The 24,948-nt window shown below is 41.4% G+C and overlaps 1 protein-coding gene across 2 annotated transcripts in view; it reads left to right on the plus strand.

Moving 5' to 3' along the window:
* ccdc102a (coiled-coil domain containing 102A) overlaps positions 1 to 24,948 on the plus strand; it is a 40,383-nt gene that overhangs the window by 12,635 nt on the left and 2,800 nt on the right. For both annotated transcript variants that reach the window (XM_044015702.1, XM_044015703.1), the window contains exons 2-7: positions 10,445 to 10,899; positions 12,001 to 12,390; positions 16,428 to 16,651; positions 17,485 to 17,593; positions 19,966 to 20,082; positions 20,805 to 21,014. In XM_044015702.1, coding sequence (XP_043871637.1) covers positions 10,537 to 10,899; positions 12,001 to 12,390; positions 16,428 to 16,651; positions 17,485 to 17,593; positions 19,966 to 20,082; positions 20,805 to 21,014 — 1,413 coding nt within the window. In that variant the 5' untranslated portion in view covers positions 10,445 to 10,536. The remainder of the gene's footprint in view (positions 1 to 10,444; positions 10,900 to 12,000; positions 12,391 to 16,427; positions 16,652 to 17,484; positions 17,594 to 19,965; positions 20,083 to 20,804; positions 21,015 to 24,948) is intronic.

The following is a 24,948-nucleotide window of genomic DNA, read 5'->3' on the forward strand; positions in this document are numbered from 1 at the left end:
TCTCACATACATGTACAAGTGACAGTGAGAGTAGTGAAACTGTCCTTTTGTTCCTGTATCTTCTCCTCCTTTGTCACTCGACTTCACATATATTCATCCTCTCTCCACTGCTCGGTGCTTCTCACTTTTGGTGAATAAATCATGGAAATGTTACCCTGCAGCGTCAGCCTTGGCAACCAGAAGAATTTCAAATGGGTCCTTGAAGTCGTTTGCTCCGATGCCTTGGACACTGATGGTGCTTTTACACCGGCCAGCGCTGGCATGGCTTCTGTTTGTGCTCTAGTCCAGTTTTTAGGAAACCTTGGTGCTCCCAAACTAAACCGAGCAAAAGTTCCACCGCTCTACATTATCAATGAGAGGTTTTGCTCTATGCACAACACAAGGAGACGTAAACAAGACGTTGTCAACATCGCAGTGAGCTTCTGTGTGCTGAAATTCAGGGGTTCCCAAAATCGCCACTAAACATTCTGCCGCTGTGGAAACCGCTGCATGGTCTTCGTTTTCTCTGCCTTTTCTTTTTATGATGTTTCTCACATCGACAGCTTACATTGACACACCCTCTAATGACTGAATAAAGGTTTGCAAGGAAAAACAAAGTACATTTTGGTCCCCACTTGGAAACAACTTTAAAGGCTCCGAACCAATTTGTTCTTGGTGTGGAAGCACCAGCCGGTTCAGAATTTGGTTTGGGAATGGGAACTGTGCCAGAGCTATGCCGCTTAATCCTTTGTAGCAGCAGTATAAGTTGACCATGTGTGTTTTTATGTGTGTTTGTAACCTCTTTAGGACCAGCCCTGGTATAAACACTGACCTTGTCAGGACCGGTAGACCAAAGCCTGGTCGTAATGAGGCAGAACCTCATTTCTGAGGAAGTGGTTGAGTTGAGGGCTTAGATATGAATTGTGGTTTGGGTTAAGTTTAAGGTTAGAGTTAGGGGTAATACTTTGTTTCTGGGCTGTCCAAGTGAGTGGAAATGAATGCGGTGTTCTAAGAAGAAAAGCTGCGCTAACCTGTGTGTGTGTTTGTGTGAGAGAGGAAAAAAGAGGGAGAGCCAGAAAGAGAGGAAGAGTCATCATTCAGGAATGTAGTGTATAATTTGCCATAGTGGAGTCCTCTGCTTCAACAACACCTGGGGCCCCATATATTCAGTGTGTGCACACTGTTAGTATGAGTGTTGAAGTTAGAGCAGAGAGCAGCAGGTCCCTTTTTTATTTTTGTGGATGAGCTTGTCCTGCCACTGTTTCACATTGAGTGTGATTTTTCATTGTAGCATCAAAGCTCTCTTGTATTGTTTCCACCCTTGTTTGGCTGCAGACCTGCACACTTTGCATCCACATGCATGGTCTCTGCTGCAGCTGTATGTGCATGTCAGCTCCCTCAACGTGCATTAGAATGTGTCAATCAATCCTCCCTGTGTGGGCTACTAACACAAACACGACTGCCGCCACTGAATGCTCAATGTCAAACCTGTTGAGCTGGCTTAATTGTTAATATAAAATGATATGGTTGCAAAGAGCGACTTTTTTTTAACTTTAAAACTCTGAAATCTTTATTAACCTGCTAACAAGCAGACTGCACTCTTTATTGTGGTTGTGCATATGGTCTGGGTGAATGTGGCCCATGTGATCATGTGATTGATAGCTACAATAAAACTCGCTAGTCTTGGCAGATGACACCAAGTGTTTTTTTTGCATGTCTTACCATTGTGTTGCTGCTTTGTTTGATTTTCATTGCTTGGCAGCTGTTAGCCACGAGCTACAGAGAATAGAGCATGTAACGTTCTATCAATCTAAGACAAAAAACGAGACGTTATTGGACAGACTGCATAACTACATAACTCACTGAGCTCTCTCCAAACAGTCTCCGCAGAATTGCGCACTAAAAATTTGGACTCCACTTCGACCTTGGGTTTAAATACGTCTCATACTTTTACTGCACTCTTGTACTTCAAAATTGTGTATAGCCAGGATTTCTTTTAAAACAGGCAAAACCACTGCAAGACTATTTACACCAGGTAGAAGCAGACGCTGAACTCAAATGTGCACACAGATCATGGGAGGTTTTATTTTTTTCTTAACCTGCCTCAAACCAGCAATTTGGATTCAGACTGAACAAAGACGCATGCAGGAGAAGAACTGAAGCCTGAAACGCCTCTGGCTCACAATACTGCTTTTAGCTCAGGGAGCATTTATGAATCTGGTTATTGAGCCAGTCTTGGAGCTGTACAGTCGCTCATAGAGCTGCATCAAGAACGAGATGATGTGGATGAAACGGCAGCTCATGGAAACACCTCAGTTGTGATGTAGGCATGGGCTTTTAAACATTTTAAAGTTATAACCCAGTAATCGAACAGCAAAGGTACCAAAACTCTTAAAATGTTCTATTGTGTATGATATACTGTATGATTTGGATCATGGATTATTTGGTGGTGATTCATGTGCTTTAATCCCCGTGCAGTCGAATGACCACCTCATCCCACTGTGTTTATGTCTATCTGATTACATCTTTTATATCTAAATGTTCTTTAATTTACAAACGATGAATATACCCCTTATTTTGCACGTTGTGATTGAGGACATTTGAATCATGACTTTAAATCTGTTACATGTCTCGTTCTTGCAGTTCAAATATCTCTGATCTTTCAGTTTCATCGTATAACTAGAGATAATTCAGCCCAATGAGTCGCCTCACAGAGCCAAGTGTTTACAAGTCTACATATTTTAGTTAAGGGGATGAAAAACTCTCTCGCTGTGCTTTGAAGTTTGTAAATCTGTGCCTTGGAAAGGAAAGAGGTTTGATGTAGAGGTTTTGGAGCCAAACCTGACATGATTAGACTTATGGAGAAGTACTGGTGAATCGTATTTTTCATTATAATGGGAGGTCTTTGGTTAAAAAGAAAACAAAACAAACCTTTTGTATGTATATCAGAAGATGTATCAGTCAATTAATCCTGTAAATACGTCAGAATCTAGCTATTATCTTACGGTAAGGAGTTTACAAAGCTGAAGACAGAGAGTGACTGCATTAATGAGAGATAATATAATATGTCAGTTGCCCCATGAACCACGTGATGTCTGCATGTGAGTGTCTCCACTCTCCACTTAGACGACTTTGGTTTGAGCATCATGGACGAGTTAGTTGTCCAACACTACGTCACTGCTGTGGAAACATGCTGATTTAGTCCAAGTGAAAAATAACTCGGAGGGGGAGCTTTGCAATATTTGCCAAAAAAATAAGGCATACAGTGAACAGAAGGCAATTAGATTATTTTTATCAATTTGGTTTTAGTTAATTGTCCGCCAGATTTCCCTGATTGTGACCTAGTTCTCTAGGGTTCCTAAGTCTGAGCGGGGCAGAGTGCCCAGCATGTAAAAGAGTGTGGAATCACAGGCGCAGTTCATGAACTTCTGAAGTAAGGCTTTGATGCAGATCATGTGACATATGTTTCATATTTCTATGGTGTGTGATGTTAGTGTAGACGGCTACAGATTAATCCAAGGGACTAACTCGATCGTGGTCCAAAATCAGTTGGAAAGGATATGTGTTTGTGTTAGACTGGAACATTTGATGAAAGGCCAAACTCTAACTGAAGTGTATCTGTCAGATCAGTGTAACGCTGAGTTATCACATTCCTAATGTAGAATTTCTCAACTTCCACTACAGGTATTACACTTAAAGATGAAATGATGATAAAGTAGCTTTGATTTTAAAAACTGTTAAAATAGTAGTACTTCACAGACTTATACTAAAGGGATAATTCAGTTTTTTTCAAGTGTGGTGGTATGAGACACTGACACGTTTTCAGTACTGACCATTGAGACATGGGGGCTTGCTCTAGATGAAATTTGGGACATAAGGAAAAACTGATTTTTAGCAACTTATAAGAAGCCTAATATCTAGAATAGAATAGACGTACTTTATTAATCCCAAACTGGGAAATTATATCGTAGCAGCAGCAAGACACACAATATATATATATATATATATATATATATATATATATATATATATATATAGGGAGGCGTTCCTTTGTTCATTCTATTTGTTCAACAGCCTGATGAAAAAGGATCTAATCTTATCAAGTCTTTTAGTGTCATTGGTTCTGATGCTGTTCCCCCAGCACACGGCAGCGAAGAAGATGGTACTAGCAACCACAGACTGGTAAAAGATCTCCAGCATCTTGTTGCATGCATTTATCTATGCCTGCTTAAAGCTTAAAGTCTGCTTACCAACAAATGGTATAAAAGAAGTAACGAAGAATGCCAACAAACGGTGGTGAGAGCAGTCTGAGCTATGAAAACTCCTTTCTCTCTCCAGGAGCTGTTGAGATATTTCTGCCTCTGGCTTCACATGGAGTGAAACAACAACACACCTCAGTAGAGGCCTTCTCTTCACTAACGCACTACATCACTACCACTCCTGTTCTCATCCCCTTGTCCCTTTTACTGCTCCCTGACTTGAGACGTGCATTCCCCGCTCCTTGTATCATCTGCACTGATGTAATTCACTCAGCAGCCTTCAGACCTCCATCACATGGGGGTGGGGAGGGGGAAGCCAGAGGAGGGGAGGACTTGATTCATGTTTCACACAGGCTCCCTACGGGATACATATAGCTGCCGTTGGATAAAAAGCTTTCATCTCCACGAAGTGAGCTGACAAAGGGAGTCACATTTACCTTGTAACAGCCGTTTAGAGTTGCAATCACAGCAGGGTTATGCGCAAGCGTCTAGGGATGAACAGAGAAATAAGAATAACCACGATGGGAGTAGTGTTTCATACAACAAATGCACAGCATCATGCGTTTTTTGACAACTGAATGCCGTCTGCAGATTTAACTGAGGTCTTGTAGATGTACTTCAGTATCAGTATTAACTCTCGTCCTCTTGGACACGCCCATTCCAGATAGTCCTAGATTAATTATGTTTCTATTTTAATGTGTAACGAGCTACGAGGTGGTTAACGTCAAATTAACGGAGTATGAGTATATTTACTTAAAAAAGTATATTTGTTTATTATTTAAAAGTATAACTTTTAAATAATGTAGTAGAGTAAAAGAAAAAACTCAAGTTAAGTACAGATCCTCAAAAAAACTACCTAAGTAGTGTACATCTGCTTCATTACTATCCACCTCTAAAAACTCAGCAGTCAGCTGTTTACCAGCTGTTTACCAGCTGCATTTTGCTCATAGCGGATAGTTGACTCGCAGCTGATGGGAACCAATCACGTAACGGCAACTGTGTTTCTACCATTTAAGACAATAAAAAAAATTACTCCATGGTTTTAAAACCAAAACTGAGGCCAAAGCATTTTCAAACTTCTGGGTTTTTTTTTGTGTTTTGTTGAAAAGGTGGCCGTGTGAACTACAGGGAGAGCCTGGAGCAAAGTGAATGTAGCCCTAGAGAGAACAACACATGTTGATGAACACACGTTAGGGTGCACACACACACGCACTAGAGCAGTGGCGAAATCCTTTAGTATCAGGATGCTGTATCTCTTAACGGTCACAGTCACGTAAATCTGTGACATGAACACACAAGCCCCCTGTGGTGTGTTTGTGTTGTTGACCGTGACCATTCTGTTCAGACCCACTGACTGATGCTCAGTCCAAAAAAATAAGGTGTTTGCATTGACTAGTGAAATAAATAGTTGTGTGTGTGTGTGTGTGTGTGTGTGTGTGTGGGGCTGACTGATGAGCTACAACTACAAATGTTGAATCTATGAGTTGAAGTGGAACATTATTCATTGTTTGGGCTGTATAACATATGGTCAGTGAGGGCAGATGTTCTGTCAAAGAGTTTATTACCCCCACGGCCTGATCCACTGGTTGGCTGAGCAGTTAATGGGCTCTGTGATGATGACAGAGGGTGGGGTTCATGTGGAGGTTGGGCAAATAAAGGAGAGAACGGGCAGAGAGACGGAGGAACAATGAAAGTAAAAGTCGAGTCTACAGAAAAGTGATACGGGCCGAGGAGAAAACGAGTTGTGCTTTGTGATTTATCTATTTATTTACACTGAGACATTTACACGCTGATCTGGTTTCCCAAATATGCACCGACATCGTGACTGTTTACAAAAATAAAATTGTGTTTTTAACAAGTCTGGCTGTACAGACGTGTCTGCTCACAGTGTGCTTGTGTTTGAGCTTGAATGAATCAAAGCCCAGATCACGCTGCTGTAACATCTGTTTTTAAATCATTTGGAAAAATGAATCATCATTTTGGTGTGTCGATGGCTAAACATGAATTAACATATGTGAGTGCTGGGAAGTGTAAAAAAAGAGTGTTTAACTACTGCTGGTGAGAAGGAGGTTTAGAATTCATCTTGAGGACAGATTGGGCTCATGAATGAAGCCACGTGTCCTTAAATCATCTCTGAATCGTGTTGTTCAGGATGCATTTGGAGTATTCTGACCTGTACTTGGCACAATGTGGCTTTTATATTGTCAGTCTTAGTTGGAAAAGGCAGATAAATTGGTAAACATACTGTATTCATCAGATTGTGTAGGTGTGTAATGTTTATTAGGTGTGTGTTGACCTTTGAGATGCTCATTTCTACTCGAATCATTGGAATCAATAATCAAAAAGATTTGTTCACTGAATCGTTCAGTACTTCCTTCTGATACAGTCACTGAACTGAAATACGGCGGACTCATCTGTTAAATATTGAGATTTTAGACAAGATTTCCTTGCCTAATGTTGGAGATTAACACGTTTTCAGGATTTTTCAGTCTTTTTAACTGATCTACAGTTCGGCATTGTTCTGTTTGACCCGTGTGTCGGACGTCACTATGACCAATCAGTCTGTTGACGTCACATTTTACTATCGGCTCCGCTCGCTCCGAACCTTGCTTGAGCAGGTATCAAAAAAAGGTACTATCTCCCCGAGCTGAGCTGAGTAGTGCGGGAACTGTATGATGGAAAAGTGCCATATGCTCTGCTGCTGCCAGTGGGTGTGTGTGTTTTTTTGAGGTATGAGGAGTTGACGAGCCAGTGCTGCTGCACACCATTTAAGCCCGACCTCTGTCTCACTCCTGCCGGCGCTCCCAGTTCATCTTTCATATATTTGTTTTCTTCTTCACTTACATAACACCATATTTCCACACACACTTGCACTACTGATATTATAGATGAATCCAACTCCATTCAATACATTTATTTATAACTTTTTTTTTTTCAAATGAATTATTGTCATATTGAAACTTTTCCCATTCTTTGTTGTTGCCTTTGAGTCGGATTATGACACTGTATTCAAACACACTTCAAAGTTTGGATTCTCTCTATGAGAGAGTCATATTTCTGGTGTTGTGACTTTGTTTATCAGTTTTTGCACTGTGGTTAGTTGTTGTTTTACTTGTTGTGTTTTCCTCCTGTGTATATTCTTTGTTTGCTTCCTGTTTTCATTTCTGTAGTTTTCACGTCGAGGGTCTTTCCCGTAGCTTTGCTTCCTGCCCTCATGTGATCATCACCTTTGTCCTGTTAGGTTCCCCCTCCATTGTGTGTTTAATGTTGTTAAAGTGTTAATTACATCTTTTTAAGTCTTGGTGCAGAACTCTAAACTCCATGAGACTGGTATAATAGGACACTGGTATATACTGTATTGCAGTGATCCATGCTAGAGTCACTGCCAGCTTCTTTCAGTGGTTTTAATGTTGTAGTTGTGTGTTTTGTTAAGAGTGACGCAATAGACTGTTTGAAAGCAAAATCCAGTTAGAGAAGCCTAGCGTAGACACATCTGTTGAAATCTAATTTGAATCACATTTCAAATCACCTCCAAATGTGGCTTGAGTCAAATTTGGAAAAACTCACGTTCTATGTTTCTTGTTTTGTTTTTCTTTTCTTTTCTTTTTTTTTTTGCTTTCCAGACAAAAAAAAACAACCTAGATACAAATCTGGAAATGAAACTGCTGGTCAAGGCCTTTGTGTCCAGATTCTGTGCTGGATATTTGGGTCTTGTTCTTGTAAAGAAACATCACAGAGAGTGTGGACTTGTAGTAATCGGTGTTTCTTCATTTGAAATGTCAGTGTATGTAACGCAAAATAATTTTTTCATTTATTTTGTGCTTTGGGATTCCACTTTCTTTCACTTATTTGTGATATTTCATGCTTCAAATGATGCACACAGGAAGTATGGAGCTGCTCTGCGTGGGGAATCTGTGGGTCCATGCCATCAACACAATCATGATGGCATGGGACTTCCCCAGATCAGTCAGTTAATGAGATCACGTTGTGGCTGCTGCAACTACGTGACTCAGTGGAGCTCAGGTCTTTATCTGTTTTATTTAATTTCTAGAAGTTTAAATTGTATATAAATAGGATTTATCACATGGTATCACGTTTTCAATCATATGACTGAATGACAGAGGCCAAGAAGAGCAATGTGTCAGGCTTGATTGAGATCTTTGTAGATGTGTTTGGCATTATTTTTTTTTGATTAAGAAGATTAACTTGCTTTCATTAAGTGATACAGAAATCTTTATTAATAAATTATAGAGTGTCAGAGGACACTGTGAAGTATATTAAAACAAGTGCAAAATAGAACAAAGAACAAAATATAAGCCATAATAAATGCAAAATAAACAAAGCTGAAGTCAGTTACATTCCGAAGTGTCTGACGTAACGGTATAAAAGACATTCACTCCAGCGTTCAGCAGCTTTATTGACGATAGGAATGAATGACTTACAGTGATTGTTTGTCTTCCTGTGAGTCTGCAGGTAACACCACACTGAGACGGCATCATCATGATTAATAATTCATTTTCAAGTCACACAGTTTCTGTCCTTCATGGCCAAACAATTCAACAAATAAATTAACAAGTGAGCAAGCTCTCAATGTCCCCCCCCCCAGGGATCAATAAAGTATCTCTGATTCTGATGTGTGACCAGTAGACTGTACACAGAATTGATTTAGAAATACCAAAGGAACTGATCTTAAGTAACAAACTGATTCGATGTTGGACCCCTTTTTATAACTGACTCATTGTTGAATTTGAGATGCAAGTCAAACATGCTGCCCAGGTACTTGTAGTCCACAAGTTCAATTTGGAATAAACCTTATCCTTTCTAAAATAAATCGCTCCTTAAGTTCCTTAGTTTTGGACACAACTACATACTGTTTACCGTACATAGAAAGAGGTGAGTATGTCATCCTCTCCTGCCATCAGCTGCTTATGCTAAACCTGCTTCATTTCCTCTATTTTCTCCGGGTTCCCTGCAAGTGGTTCCCACAGTTGCAAAGCTCCCCTGCCTCTTCTGGAGGGAAGGAGGGAGGAGACGGCAGGGGGAGGGGGAGGGGGAGGGGAACAGGAAGGACCTGAGCTTTTCTTGGCCCAGAGAGTTTGAGGCCAGATGCACCACAACCAGAAATGGGATTTTTATTTTCCTTGAATGTCTCAACCCAGACCTGGCTCTGACCAGGGGCATAAGATCAAAGTTTGCCCACACATCCCGGCGGGGGAATTCAGTCGTTAAAACACACATGGGTTTTATTAAGGAAAACATAAACAGAAAGGCGATATGTCACCAGAGATTATTCTAACACTGTAGAGTATTATGAAGAAACATGTAAAAAAATCAAATGTATGAAACACAAGTGATCGCCACTTCTATTACTTAAGAGGCCGTTAAGCAATAGAAATAGTTGTGAGTCTTGCTCATCAGCTCCAGCTTTCAAATATGTATGAACTCCACCAAGGAAGTTATGTTTTTGGCCATTTGTGAACAGCAGTACTCCAAAAGCAAAGGCTGAGTTTGGATGACATTTTCCGGGGATGTAGGTTACGGCCAAAGGAAGAAATGATCAACATTTGGTGGTTAGGATTCTTTTTGTCGCCACTGTGGGACCTGAGCAGCCTTGGCAGAGGTTTGCTCTCTTGTCTAACGTTGGAGCTGCAATGATATTCACTTCATCAATTGATTCACCAACTGTTCAATGGATTCATTAGAGTGTTTTTAAATTATAACCATCTGCCAAACATACAATTTTTATATTGTTGGTTTTTGTATAAAACAAGACGGATAAATTGGCAGATAATTAATTATGAATTAGCCCTAGTTTACACACAGTGGTCGGAGTGCAGAGCATCTTAAATTTTAGATTATTTATTCCAATCGTGACTGTAGGCCTGCAACGATTAATCAATTATTAACTGATTTACTTAATTGATCGCCAACTATTTTGATCAGTGTATTTCTTTAAAAAAAGAGAGAGGTTCTGAGATTCCAGCCTCCTAAATGTGTTCAAGTTTCTTTGCTCCACTATAACAACTAAATAGTTAATTTTCACCAGATTAATTGAAAATGAAAATACATTTATTGCACATTTGTTTTCGTCTCCAGTATGGCTGATTGTCAGGTCACATGACGGTAACCTACAGTATGTACATAAATGTGTTAAGTTTTATTTTCTTCTATTTTCTTATGTTTCTTCTTTTTTTCTTTTTCTCCAGGCTGATCTGTGCCTGAAGAGGACGAGGATGCTCTCCTGAATATTCCCCCACTCACTGCCATTCTTTCATCCTATTTGACCACTGCCTTCATCATGAACCACACTCCGAGCCCCCACCTGTCCGATGGTGGGAAGTCGACTGGAGGGGCGCTGCTGTGCAGCCTGGGTCTGGGGTCCGACAGAGGGATCCGCTCCCCGGACAGCCTTGCCCACACCCCCAGCCCCACAGGAGGAACCCCCAGCTCCAGTCCTCCGCTGCTGCTGTCGCCTGGGCTCGGAGGCTTTGGGATGGGATCCCTCGGGGCCATGGGTGACGGAGCTGGAGCCGACTGGGAGAGCAGGGAGGAGCTAAGGCTCAGGGAGCTGGAGGAGGCTCGGGCCCGAGCGGCCCAGATGGAGAAGACTATGAGATGGTGGTCAGACTGTACTGCCAACTGGAGAGAGAAGTGGAGCAAGGTACGCTGCCGGTTATTACGGCACGGAGAGGAAATGCTGAACAGCTGTGTGTTACTGCACCGGTGTCACATTCGGATAATATAGCACAAAACTCAGTCACTACACTACACCCCCACCCCCCTTATCTCACAAAAAAATCCATGTCTGGATCACCAACAAAATCTAATAACTTCTGAACCCAGGAAATTTCATCCAAATCCGTTCTTTACTTTGAGTGATGAAAACAGACAAACGCTGCAAAACACACAACATCCTCGGTGGAGAGAATTACTAGTTAAATATCAATGAGTTGACACACTGACAAGTGTCTTTGGGAGTAATTTCTGGTGTCATACTGTATATGAGGGGCGCAGTAGGACATTGTCTTGATGAGTTTCCTGCATAACAGCAGAAGAATCTCCCTGGAGGAGGGAGTGGAGCCTGGCGTGAACTTACAAGGGGCAGGACTCTCACTTATTCCCTTGGTTGTGGATTATCCAGAGTTACTCCTGACGTGTTCTCACATATAAACTCACTCAGACATTATGTGGAGATTTGACAGTAGAATATCTGGAGTGACTTCTGTGGAGATTTGAATTCACACGGAATATAATACAGCCCCTTTGTTCGTATGTCTTTAAGCAGAGAGAATAATCCCTCTCTACTTCTTCATTACATGCTCTTGTATGTCATCCAAACTACTTTAAAGTAAACGTAATACGTGAGATTATGTGTGTGAGAATGATTCATTGCCTTGGTATCGCCTTGTCTGATCCACATAAACTCAGAATTGTCGTATTTCTACCAATAGGGAACTGTTAATCAACGATCATGTCCTTTCTGAATCATTACTCACTCGTTCCTTAGTAACTAAACACACAATTTATTGTCAACAGTTTTCATTTCTGGAAAATCAAGTGTAATGGACATTTATATATATGGTTTGGTTCTAGTGAAATTACAGCAGCACAGTTAGTTGAGTTCTGGAAAATATGCTGGTTTTGGTTTACTACAGACAACGTCAACAAACACTTCAGGTATCAAAGAGGAACATGTTGAAGATGCTCGTCTTCGGACCGGTTGTGTGTCCTGTAATGATTGGTGCGACTGTCTACTCAACAGGTTCGTGCGGAGCGCAACCGAGCACGAGACGAGGTTCGCCAGCTCAGACAGCGGCTGGACACCCTCACCAAAGAGCTGACCAGTGTGCGGCGGGAGCGGCAGGAGCTGGCCTCTGAGAATGAAACTCTGAAGCAGCAGACACTGTGTCTCCATGGTGACCACACGGCTCCACCGCCATCCACCACTTCTCCCTCTTACTCCCCTGCACATCAATGTGGTGCGTCCTCCTCTCCATCTATTCCTCTCTCCTCTCCGGCGTCCTCCTCCTCTTCCTCTCAGGTTCACAGTGACGGCAAGCTGGACAGGGTGGGTGAGGCTCCACCGGGGTCTCCAGAACCAGAACCAGTACGGGATGTGGACTTGGAGAGAGAACGGCTAGGTCAGCAACAGGTGAGTCTGCCCTGCTGTGTACATTTATATTAGAATTACTGAGTGTGTAATTGTGAGGAAATGACACAACTCGGTTGTTTTGCGTATTTGTTTAATCTCTGCTGTTAGAAAGGTGAGGCTGTCGAGATAAGCATGGTGGGCTTAACGCGAGTAAAGTTCAAAACAGAAGTGATCAGGTCCGAGTTGTAGATTAAAACATTTGCACAGGGAACAAGAGACCTTGACCCTTGCGTCGCTAACGGACGCTGTGACCCGAGGCTCGCTGAATCTAGGACAGCTGTGTGCTGATAAAAGCACGAAGAGTAGGTGTGAGATGGAGGGTGGGGGGGTTGTCCTATTTAAGAGACGCCGGTGCTATCGCTTCCCAGGTACACACACTTATCATGTTGGCATGTCCCTGAGGGATCAGTGTTACTGCAGTGTGCTTCCTTCTCTGTCGGCTAAACCTGAAGCATATCTGGTTCTTCACGATCTAACCGGGCCTGAGCTATTGAGACTGTTAATGTAGCATAAATATTAAAGCTGCAGCGTGTAACTTTTAAATATGAATTAGTGCCCATAACATTTTAGCCGCCGTCCAATGGGAGTATCGGCTCCACACGACTCTCGGTATAGAGTCGTTTGTCAGCTGGCGACGTTCCTGCGCCGTGCACAGGAAGTGTGTTTCACCTCACAGCGCACGGTGGAGGAAGCGCAACAGCTACAGTACACCTTGCTCGTAAATCTAGACTCTGGGACGTTTGCGTGAAAACACCCGGAAGTTTCCACGAAAAGTTTCACAAGTGGATTTTACTGCTAAAAATAAACGGGGACATTCAGCAGTGTGACATGATAAATGTGTCTCTTGCAACTGGGTAGCAGATGGGTGAAGTGAGGGTGGTGCATGATCACCTAGATATACTTCATGCAGAGATGTTGGTTTGTTTTGGTATTCACTCAGAAATAATGAATAAAGGGGAAATGGGAAAGGAGAAAAATGCACCCTTCTCCTATGTGCTCTCTTGTCAAAGCTCTGTCCTCAAAACACATGAACCCGCACTACATGACAAGTGCACGAGGCAGAGCGGAGGAGAGAGAGTGCTGTTACTGAGAGTTTCACTGATACTGACTACATCATGTCTGAGTCACTATGTAGGAAAACATAAAACATTATCATAAAGAATCGCACAGGTGAGCAGTTCACTTTGTACCAGGTACACCAGGTTAATCCCATCTGTTCACTCCATGTTTATTACAAAATTGCAAGGACTATTGATGGAGATCGATCGAAGTGGAGTTCAACAAATAAAGATAAGGTGTGTTTAATGATGCTTTTCCAGCTACACACTCGACTCTGCTCGGTTGTTGTTTTTTTTTTTTGCTTTCCCATTAGCGGGTTTCCCAGTACCTGGTACTCTTTTAGTACCTGTTCTGATGAGGTTCCATGTCAGCTGAGCCGATACTAAATGAGACATCGACAGACCACCAGCCACTGATTGGCAGATTGTCGTCTCTGGACTGTCATGAGCGTGACGTCCAACACGGGAATCAAACCGAACAATGCCGAGATGAAATGATAGAAATCCTGTACATGCTTTTTTGGAAATTTCCAAAATCTCTGTATTTAACAGAAGAGTCTGGTGTATTTTTGACAGCACTGCAGAAAGCCAGCGATCGCGAGCCTATCAGACGGAGTCATGCACAGTACAAGTACTGAACTACAAGTCACTCGTTTGTGTGTGTGTGTGTCACGTCGTGTATATAAAACGAGGTTGCGGCAGTTCCGTGCTATGATGACTCCGCCCACGCTGAGGTGGTACCAGAGTAATGATACCAAACCAAGAAGAGTCGTGCGTGGGTGGGAACTGTGTTGTGGAAAAGCACCATTAGAAACTAATTTGGCTCCACCACTGCCTGTTAGTTGGCAGTTGCAACACACACACACACACACACACATAAAAACACACACCCATGTGTATATGAGCTTTGTCGTGTAACCTCATAATGAAAGTGCCCTTGATTAAAATGGCATCTTTGCCTGTCAAACTTGACCTTCAGCTAGCACTGGCATGGCTACCATGGTAACGTATATACAGTACAGGCAGTATGTGTTCACACACACACACACACGTGTCTCTCGACACTGGTTAGGTCATTCATAGACATAATGTATTCTCTAGCGCCTTAGTCTAACCTTAAACCTAATTATAACCCTCAAAAAGCCCGTAAGATATTTGAGGACCTGCTGGAATGTCCTTATAAAGTCAAAATGTCCTCGCAACAGTGGGTTTGAGCCAAAGTGATGTCCTCACAGTGTAAGAAAGACATGTACACACGCACATGGCGGCATGTGGTGTTCTCAGTGTGTGTGTGTGTGTGTGTGTGTGTGTGTGTGTGTGTGTGTGTGTGTGTGTGTGTGTGTGTGTGTGTGTGTCAGTGGCAGCAGAGGTGGTCTTGTTGGACGGGAAGCAAACTGTTGCTCACACACGACACAGTCTCATTTCCTGTCTCGCTCCATTGTTCTGGTTCTCACACACATTGAGTGCTTCCACATGTGGCTCGCTGGATGCTGTGCTCTGTTGTCACCACCACCAGTTAAACGCTGGGTCCCTCTGCTGGGGGATCCTTGAAATGACAGCAGCACCCTCACTTCCCAGGTTTCCATATGGGATGCAGTCACTCGACGCGTCCGTTGCACTGATGAGAATTCATGTTGAGCCATCCTGATGATTTTCACATGATTTTTCGTCGTTTTCTGTGTTGGAAAACATGTTGTACGCCTGCTTTGTAGTAAATTCTGAAAGGTTGTTTTCATCCCAAAGCATTCAGAACATTCTGGAACCACAGGCTGCAGAATAAGCTAAAGCAATGCTTCACAGCCACGGGTCATCTGATTTTCATCATGTCAGACTCGATCCCTGTTGCTGCGTCTGTTGAGCAACATGTTGCACATTTCCTTGAAGAAGTGGAACCAAGTGTTCTCATGTTGTGTCGCCCAGATGAAAGTTGATGAAAAGTGTGAACTTTACTGTTATTGCAATAGGCCAGTGGCAGGTTTATTTTGTCTACACTTACTAGGTGTCTTTTTAAAAATCAATGTACTGTATTGTTTTTGCCATGCTGACTGTGCAGCTGATGGATGCCACAGTATATCTATTGAGCAACATGTTTACCACACAGCATCCCCTACTGGCTTTTAAAGCCTTAGAGAATTGACAAATTATATTTAAAATTAAAAATTAAAAAAAAAAGTCAACATTGGCAGAGATTTTTGAAATGGAATGTTTGCTTCACGTCATTTGTTGTGTATGAAGTGTATTAAAATTAGATTAATTTTTTTATCAATCGAAACACAAACTATTTTTCTCGCAGTCTGCCAACTTCTCCGTTTCATACCTGAAGAAATGACTGATATTAACACAAAGGCAGCACTAAAGAGCGCTGTGTTTCTCTTTAAGCATCAATCTTATTTTTCACCACAGATATCTGTCCAGCGCTCACTGACAGAACTTAATACATATGTAGGAGTCTTAAAGGCAGCATGATGATTATCTTAAAGAACGATTTGGAGCCTGTGGGAAGCAGACCTCACCGTTTCACATCTGGCAAACGCAATGAAAGATACGGGGCGGGAAAAGCATTTGGATTTGTGCTGTTGCCAAAGCAGACAGATTTACTGTGTGGACACAAGTAAATGTTCTCCATTTCCAATCTAATATCTATTAAGGCCATTGAATAAAATGGACCATGAGAATGTTTTGGTCATGACTCGAGAACCCACCCAAGAGTTTGAGGCTGCGCTGCCATGAAAGCTGTCTGGCAGAAACCTTAAATGGTCCACTCGGTGAAACGGTTTGATTTGCAGCCGTGGTTTGAGCAACCGAAAACGGTGACGACAAAGGAAAGAAATATTGATTCACAAGAGACAAAAGCATCTCATGAAGTGGTTTTGTTTGAGACGGATGAAAGGGAAGATTTCGTCCCTGCTCGTGTTTTGTAAGGATGTTTTATTGTTGTATTCTGGTCTCATTAGTCCTCACTCTGTCTGTCTCTGACAGGACATGGAGCTGCTGGAGTCTGTCCTGCGAACCAGGCCCCCAGCTGCCGACAGCGGCGGAGGTGTTCATGTGGCCAGCTCGCGCTCATCCTGCAGTCTGAGCCGACAGGAGCGCAACCGGCAACTATGGGAGGACGTCAGCACGGTGGAAGAAGACTCTGGCAAACTCAACGTCCTGCAGCTCCGCCTGGATGAGTCCCAGAAAGTCTTGCTGAAGGAGAGAGAGTAAGGGAGAGAACTATGTTTAACTGTGTCACATGTGAAGATGAAAATTTAGTCCATCCGACTTCTTTTGGCTAATGTTTTTTGTTTTTTCATTCACACGCCAGCCTGTTTGCAGCCATTTCACTAAACTAGTACAGTGTTGATATTGCCACTGTCTCTATTCACCTGAAACTCAGCATTCTGAGAAGTCATTTGACAGTGGTTTGAACCTAACAGCTCATAGATGTGAAAATAAAGCATCTACTTTACATTTTGGACACATTTAAGATCCAAATCATTTAGACAACATGAACTCACTGATGGTCTCTCTTACAGTTGTTCAGTGTTTCACAGAACAACAAACACAGACACTGATTTATGTTGAAATGTATATTATTGAAGGGATAGTTATGGTTGTTTTTTGTTTTTTTTAAGTGTAATTGTACAAGCTTCAGTCTAACAATGATAAAAAGTGGTAAACATGATAATGGATATTGCAGACGTAAGAAAACATGGGATTATTAGGTGACCCTTTTGTTAAGTGGCTAAAATCTGTTTTCCTTGTGTCCCCGCTGGCAGTTGTGTGACACACTGTCACAGTATGTCACACAACTGCACCTGAATAATACTCTTTTAATACCAGGCCCAGGACATAATGGCAGTTTGTAGAATCTGGCTGGTATTAAAGTTGTCAAGAGAAAAGTGTTTCTCTTAGGAACTGTACTACGATTCTTTAAGATCCTGTGAAAATCCAGTTGCTGACTTGGTATAATCACCGCTCAGGCACCAGAGCAGTTTGACTGAGGACCAGAAAATACTAATGTGTGCTGCTGCTGCTGCTGTGTCTTCCCCAGAGACAAGCTCGCTCTGAGTAAGAGCATCGAGAGGCTGGAGGGTGAACTCAGTCAGTGGAAACTTAAATATGAGGAGCTCAGCAAGAGCAGGCAGGAAGCCCTCAAGCAGGTGAGACATGTGTTTGCCACTCTCATACAATATGTTTATATCACTGAGAATACACACCACTGAGATTCACACTCTCACCCACTGGGACGTTTGTCTCATCAAATAAGACAGCCTGTTTGGTCCCTATGCTTATGCAGTAGGCCTCCACACCTTACATTCCAGGGAGTGCTATAATAAGTCAAAATGAATAGAAAGGTAACGGGGAACAAAGGTAGCAATGATGTAATGTGTTTTGTCGCTTGGTTTATTTTTAGGGCCTAGTTTATAATAACAGATGTGTCCGAGTAATGGGCTGTACTTCCTCCGCACCTGCGACGACATACTATTTTACTTTAACACACAGGTGTTTGGGATCTGGAGCACTCGCACTGCTTTGTTTGTATTTTATTGGTCTTGTAGATTTGGCGTGCATCTCGTAAACAAATCTGAAACTGGTTATAGCTCAAACGGAACATTGTCTATGTTAAAAGCTAATACATGCAACCACATCCACTCTTATTCAAAGAAAGATCTACAACCAGGAGTTCATTGCTGACAGTTTGCTCCACATGACTTCATACAGCACTCACTTATGTTTTACAGATGGGACAGAATGTCATTTGTTGCAAATTGCTCTCACAATAAGACGATCTTGGTGAATTTCTAGCATCAGGATTATCGTCAATGAGAGAAACTGTTTCACTTCAGGGACCTTAAAACGTGATTTTTGCATCAAGTTTCACAATTCAATCATATTGATCTTATGTATGATTTTTTTTATCACATTAAAGTAAGGTTTACGGGATTTCACTGTGTTTTTTTGTAGCCATTTTAAGAGATTAAAGCAGATTTTTTTGTAATCGCGATAATACGTCTTGGTCAGGACAATTTTCATATTGCCTGTCCAGGGGTAAAAGATCAATAGCTGCCCTGAGGTAAAAGTGTGAATGGTTCTTTCATTAGACCCTATATTTTTACGGTGTGATAGCACACACTATATATACACTCCTTTATCCGTCTTACTCTTTTGTCTTTGTCGCTACGATTGTCTCATTACCCACACTGAAGTGTTCAGACTGAAGACCTGGAGTGACAGAAATTGTTTTGGCAGAGTTTCTCCACTTGAGGGCAGTCCAGCCCTGTAAAGAGGGGTGATAATGAAAGGGCCTGCAGGATAACAAGATCAGTTTTGATAAAAACCAGCAATGGAATTGATGTGTGGATGGTGATAATGAGCGCTGTGAAGAAAAGCGGCATTGAGGAGGCGATGATTAACGCAAGGGTCAAGGGTCAAGTGCTGAGTGTTCAGAGCAGGGAGACGTGGAGATTCAATAACCGCAGGCAGAGGTTCTAGATACGTCAACATCAGCCTCATGTCTTTTCTGAGGCTAGAACAATAACAATAATAATCATTTATTGATGTCGCTCTTTTAACATCAATATACAAAGCAAAAAACAGGACACTTAAGGAGTGAAACAAAGCAAAGTCACAACATTCAGAAATAAAAAGCAAAACAGAAATAAAAAAAAAAAGTATATAATAATGATGATAATATATAATAAACAAGATAAAAGCCCAACATTGTCTGGAGTGTGTAGTTTACAACGGGAACATTTCCCGTGCCTTCAGGTGAGGAGCTGGCGTCTGGCCTGACCATGCAGGAGGCGGAACACTCACTGTGAATTATCCACTTGAGCTCCCTTTGGATATTTTCTGGAAACTAGACCAGGAAGCTGGCTGTCCCGAAAATGTCAATACCAACTCCTGCGGACATTTGTATTCTCACAAATGGCCTCAGTGGACGATCTCTGGAGAGAGAGAGTGGACTTTGGTGCTTGAATGAAAACATTTTCATGTTGTCTTTGATAAAAACAAAAACACCTGTGTCCTTCATTTTAAATACAAATGAAGGTTAATAGTTGTCCTGTTCATCTGTATGAATCAGTATTTGACACAGAGTTGAATTTCCATTATTGGGTTCATGATGAATGGAAAAAAATTTTTAGTATTTCATGTGAGAGACTTGAAAATGCTTTCTCGCTGTGGTCCTAGTGGTTTATTTTGAAATGCCACCAGGGGGAGCCTGTGTCTTTTCAGTCATTTTAGAACTGCAAGCTTCTTGGTTTTCACTTCATATGTTCCCAGAGATCATCACTACATAATTACACAAAGACTCGTCACTACGTTATATAACATGAGTGCTTCTTTCTAATCAAACTTATAATGCATCTATTATTTCCTTTTGTTATATGTGAAATAAATAAATAAAGACCCAAAAACCCAGTAGTACTGAGTGTTTCCGTGGGTTGTGTCACTTCAGCTCCACTAAACACCCGTGAAGGTCATGGTGACAAACTTTTGTCTTTTGTTTTTTGTCTTCCTCACGTTCCAGGTCAATCTGCTGAAGGAAATGCACCAGGATGAACTCGGCCGCATATCTGAAGACCTGGAGGACGAGCTGGGAGCGCGCACCAGCATGGACAAAAAACTAGCTGAACTGCGAGCTGAGGTGAGGAGAGCAGAGAAAGCAGTAGTTCAGGGGATGGTTCAGTGTGTGGTTGTATGAGGCTCTGACTCATTGACGCCACTTATTTTGCCAAGTATGATTCCAGCGTGCTGCCTCTGCCAAGAACCCTGCCTGAGACGCATATGCTTGCTCTCACTGAAAACATGACTGTCAGGGAAAAGAAACACAAACATTAGCCACTCCACAAAACAACGACCCAGTCTGTATTTGATTATTAGACAGCTTTTTTCTGAATGGAACCTGAAGTTTGTAAACCACATACACTCCTGGACCAAAGTCCATTGAGAAAATCAACATTTTTAGCACCCTTGTTGCTTTTACTCCTGCCTCATTTGGCAAATGTGTGTCCTTTATGTAAATGCTGATGAAATATTTTAAACACTGAAGTCACAAAATAACACGTTGAAATTCAGTGACAGGGGCAGCAGTGGATTAACAACTTCTGTGTGCTGTGAATTAAAATTAGCAAACAAATCTAAGTTCCTAGTCAAAGATGAAGCCACAAGCATTATCTCAAAAATATCGCAGACTATGGCAGGTGTACAGCTTATGATGTGAGTTTTTTTGCTAAATTGCTAAAAAACTATAACAAACCCGAACCGAGCCTTTAAGAGGTGTAGTTAACCTCTTAACCGCTTAACCAGAGGTGTTCATCACTGAGGGTGTCTGAGGGACCGCACTAACAGTCCCTTCCCCTCCTTCAGATGGAGAGGCTGCAGGTGGAGAATGCTGCAGAGTGGGGGCGCAGAGAGCGCCTCGAAACAGAGAAACTGGCCTTGGAGAGGGACAACAAGAAGCTGCGTGCGCAAGTCGAAGACCTGGAGGAGCAACTGGCTAAGAAGCGCCGGCAGGCTGCCTCTGCGCTCGACACAGATCTGAAGGCCATTCAGAGCGAGCTGTTTGAAAGAAACAAGGTGGGCGGGTCTACTTTCAGACATCCCAGTGCTTTCACTGTGTTTATGTTTCTAGCAAAAGCTGCTGCCTTCTTAAAAAAAAAGTTAAGTCCAGTCAATTTTATTTATAACATTACAACACTTACACAATTAGCCTTGAAGGGCTTTACAGTCACCCTATGTCCTTAGACCAGTAGGTGGTGTCACATGTCCAGAAACCAGTTCATCAGATAAACTAACTAAACATCACACTTACCAAGAGAGGAAAGTGAAGAAGAGAAAAAGAACAACCTTTAAGTTATGAAAGAACGCGTCGAATTTGATTAAAAACCTTCATCTTCTTGACATAGTCGACACCGACATGAAAACAATGAAATAGAAATGGACAGATTTAGTTTATTTTTTTCACTATAGTACAACAGCTGTGTGTGTGTTTGTGTGATAGTGAAGATAAATCTGTGTAGTGGCATAGTGATGCCTAAAAAAACCCTGGCTGCAGTTGAAGACGAGTCTGCTATCAATCAACCAAGTGTGCATCCAGTGTCTTAATCGCTTGTCCTGTTTCTCATTCTCTGTCCGGATCAATACCGTGGTTTTAACACTACACACGGAGCACAATCAATCTTTCCCTCTGTCTTGGCTCAAACACACAAACACACACGCACACAAAGTATACAATTCTGCTGTCTTTCACCCACCGTTTTCTTGAATTACTAATGACAGAAATGACAGATTTTGGACAGGTGTGTGTGTGTGTGTGCGTGCGGGACATTTTAGGGTTAGAATTGGGTTTTGGTTAGGGTACGGGTTTAGGTTAGGCACTTAGTTGTGATGGTTAAGTTTAGGGTAAGGGGCTAAGGAATGCATTACGTTAATGATGTGTCCTCACTAAGACATAAAAACAAGTTTGTGTGTGTGTGGTGGTCTCTCTTTCTTCTGACAGTACTAGCAAGGACAATATGTGTGTGTTATTGTTTGTTAATGTAAATGGCTCCATTACCATTTGCCCCATGGGGTTATTTATGAGGCTTTCAGGGTTTATTTAATGTTGCAATTAGCAACACACACACACACAGGAAACTCTCAGGGTGAGTTAGCTCAGAGGTAAGAAGATGATTAGGGTAAAAGGATGGAAGTTGAGGGGGATGAACTGGGAGTCATGTTCACCATGTTTGGGAGAAAAGTCCACATTTATCTCACTTTATCTCACTCCATAGAGAAATCAGCAGTTCTATATGACCGCTCACAGGAGTCGATCCTCTGTTGCTTCTGTCAGTAAGTTCAAATGATTTAAATGTTAAATTTACATCTCCGTAACTGACACAAACGTACCAAACGAGGTGAGAGAAGACCAGCAGCTCCTGTGGACTAAAAGCAATCTGTTTTTTTTTGTTGTGTGTGTCTTTGTTGGCAAACATATTTCAACTGAGAACAAGCCTTTTTGTCTCGGGCTGGTTCTCAGCACACAGCGGGCGCATGAACTACACCTTTTTAAGTGTTCTGTTTTTCTTAACTTTAACAACAGCTTTGTTGTTCAGCGACAAAGGAACTTAGTGTGCTGACTCAGATGAAAACATCATGACATAATATGCCACACATCACCACATGGGGGTGATAAAAAAAATTATCCACCACAATAGTCATTTCTTCTATAAAAAAATGTTAATGTGCAAGAGATAATTGTTACTATTGACTGATAAGAACCAGAGTTACATTGAAAGACTTAAGTCATTTGTCTGTATGGCTTCAGGAAGTCTGGGTAGGTAGTGTTTGTATGTGAGAACAGCGTGTGACGTGAGTCATGGAGAACATTTATTCATATTAACTAATATTAGCAGAATAATAATTTGTGCGCTTGTGTGTGTGTGTGAAAGAGTGTGTCTTTGTTTTAGTGGAACAGATGTAGTGGCAGACGTCAGGGTCTCTCTAGTCAAGGAGAAACATCGAACTGACAGTAGGAGAGACACACACACATGGTCACGCTCTCCCACTGCTACCATTTTTCTTCTTCTTCTCCTCCCCCCTCCGCCTCCCCCCCTCTCTCTCTCTCTCTCTATCTCTTCCCTCTTCATTCATTACACGGAGTCGAAGTTGTCTTCTAATAATGAAAGTGCAGGGGAAACTGTGGCTTCTGGCCTGAATGCTTGCGTTGAAGCCTGCAGTGGAGAGAGAGCTGCTTCATTTATCACACCTTTTGTCTCACAGATTACACACCAGAGACGGCAGCCAGCACTACATCAAGTGTCGAGTTCAAGCGGCTGCATTGGCATTAGCAAAATCATCTCCTGGCCAAAGCACATCAAAATTACGTATTTCCTATTACACTTTACCAGTGGTGTTTACATTTGCATTAAAAAGAAAATCTTGTGTGAGAAAAAGAAACATTAAACTCACTGGACATGAGTCTCCTGTGGATCTGTTAGTACCGCGAGTTGTCCACTTATCTCCACGTTGACGTTTGAGTCCCTCTCTGAATGCATTGATTGTCTTCTTTTCCAGGCCATTGCCTTGATGCTCCATTGCTTTTTGTGTGTGTGTCATCGTAGCAAAATAAAATAAAATAAAAAATATATTCAGGAGAAAGTGGATGTTTAGTGATCTCCTGTCAGCAAAAGTAGATCATACATTAAATCCGAGGTCTCAAACTCGCAGCCCCGCAATCAATTCCATGCAGCGCACGGCACTTAATATCAAGTTATGAGTTATTTCTGCGACATTTTGCTTCATAAATATGTTTATATTGCTAACTATTCATCAATCCATATGAAAACAAACACTTTTATTTTGAAGTTATGTGAAATATCATATATACATATACAGCATGTATATATATGTGTGTATATATGTATATGTATGTATATGTATGTATATATATATATGTATATATATATGTATATATATATATATATATGTATATGTATATATATATGTATATGTATATATATATATATGTATATATATATATATGTGTATATATGTATATATGTATATATATATATATATATATATATATATGTATATATGTATATATATATGTGTATATATATATATATGTATATATGTATATATATATATATATATATATGCCCCCAGGTCATTTGAGCTTGAGACTCATTCATCCATCCATTTTCTACCGCTTTATCCTCCACATGAGGCTGTCCCACTCTCAGCTGACATGGGGTGATAGGCGGGGTCACACCCTGAACACATGGCCAGTCCATCACAGGGACACACAGAGACGAACAACCACTCACTCTCACCCAAATCTGCATGTTTTCTGTCTGCTTTAAACCACGGGTCTCAAACTGAAATGATTAAATTCAACATTTGATAATATATAAGCTTGTCAAGACTTTTAATTACAATTGTCTGCATGTATATTTAGATTTAATGTTTTTAATTCTGTTTTTGTCACTTACAGAAGAACTTTTACTTGGAAATGGTGTGCTAAATATTTGTAATTGCAACATCATGATGGATGATCAAGGTGTAATTTTAATTTCTAATCACTAAACTGTTCATTTTTCCCCAATTGTTGGACTTTTTTTCACTTGACCTGGCCCCTCCTGACCAGATGAGTTCACTGGCCCCCGGGTCATTTTGAGTTTGAGGCCCCTGGTTTAAACTATTGAAAAAAAACACAACCATAAATTGTACTCATTCTCTGGCGTGAAGATTTGAACCCTAATTCACTGAACGTTATCCAGATTGCATATATCTCAAAAGTAATTTTATATTCCTTTCAAATCATAAAACGTTAGCCTGCATTAGCGTCTAAATATCGACCGACTTAATTTGTTGACCAGAAAGAATAATACATAAAATAGATATTAATGCTGAAAATGCAGACATAAATAGAAAGGTAAAGGGCATCACCCGTGCCTTGTTCCTGGCTCGGCTTTTATGGTTCCTGTAGATCTGTTTTCTATTGCCATATAAATTCAGAAAAGCTTCT

Source organism: Solea senegalensis, unplaced genomic scaffold (assembly GCF_019176455.1).
Source record: "Solea senegalensis isolate Sse05_10M unplaced genomic scaffold, IFAPA_SoseM_1 scf7180000013762, whole genome shotgun sequence".
NCBI classification, from domain to species: Eukaryota; Metazoa; Chordata; class Actinopteri; order Pleuronectiformes; family Soleidae; genus Solea; species Solea senegalensis.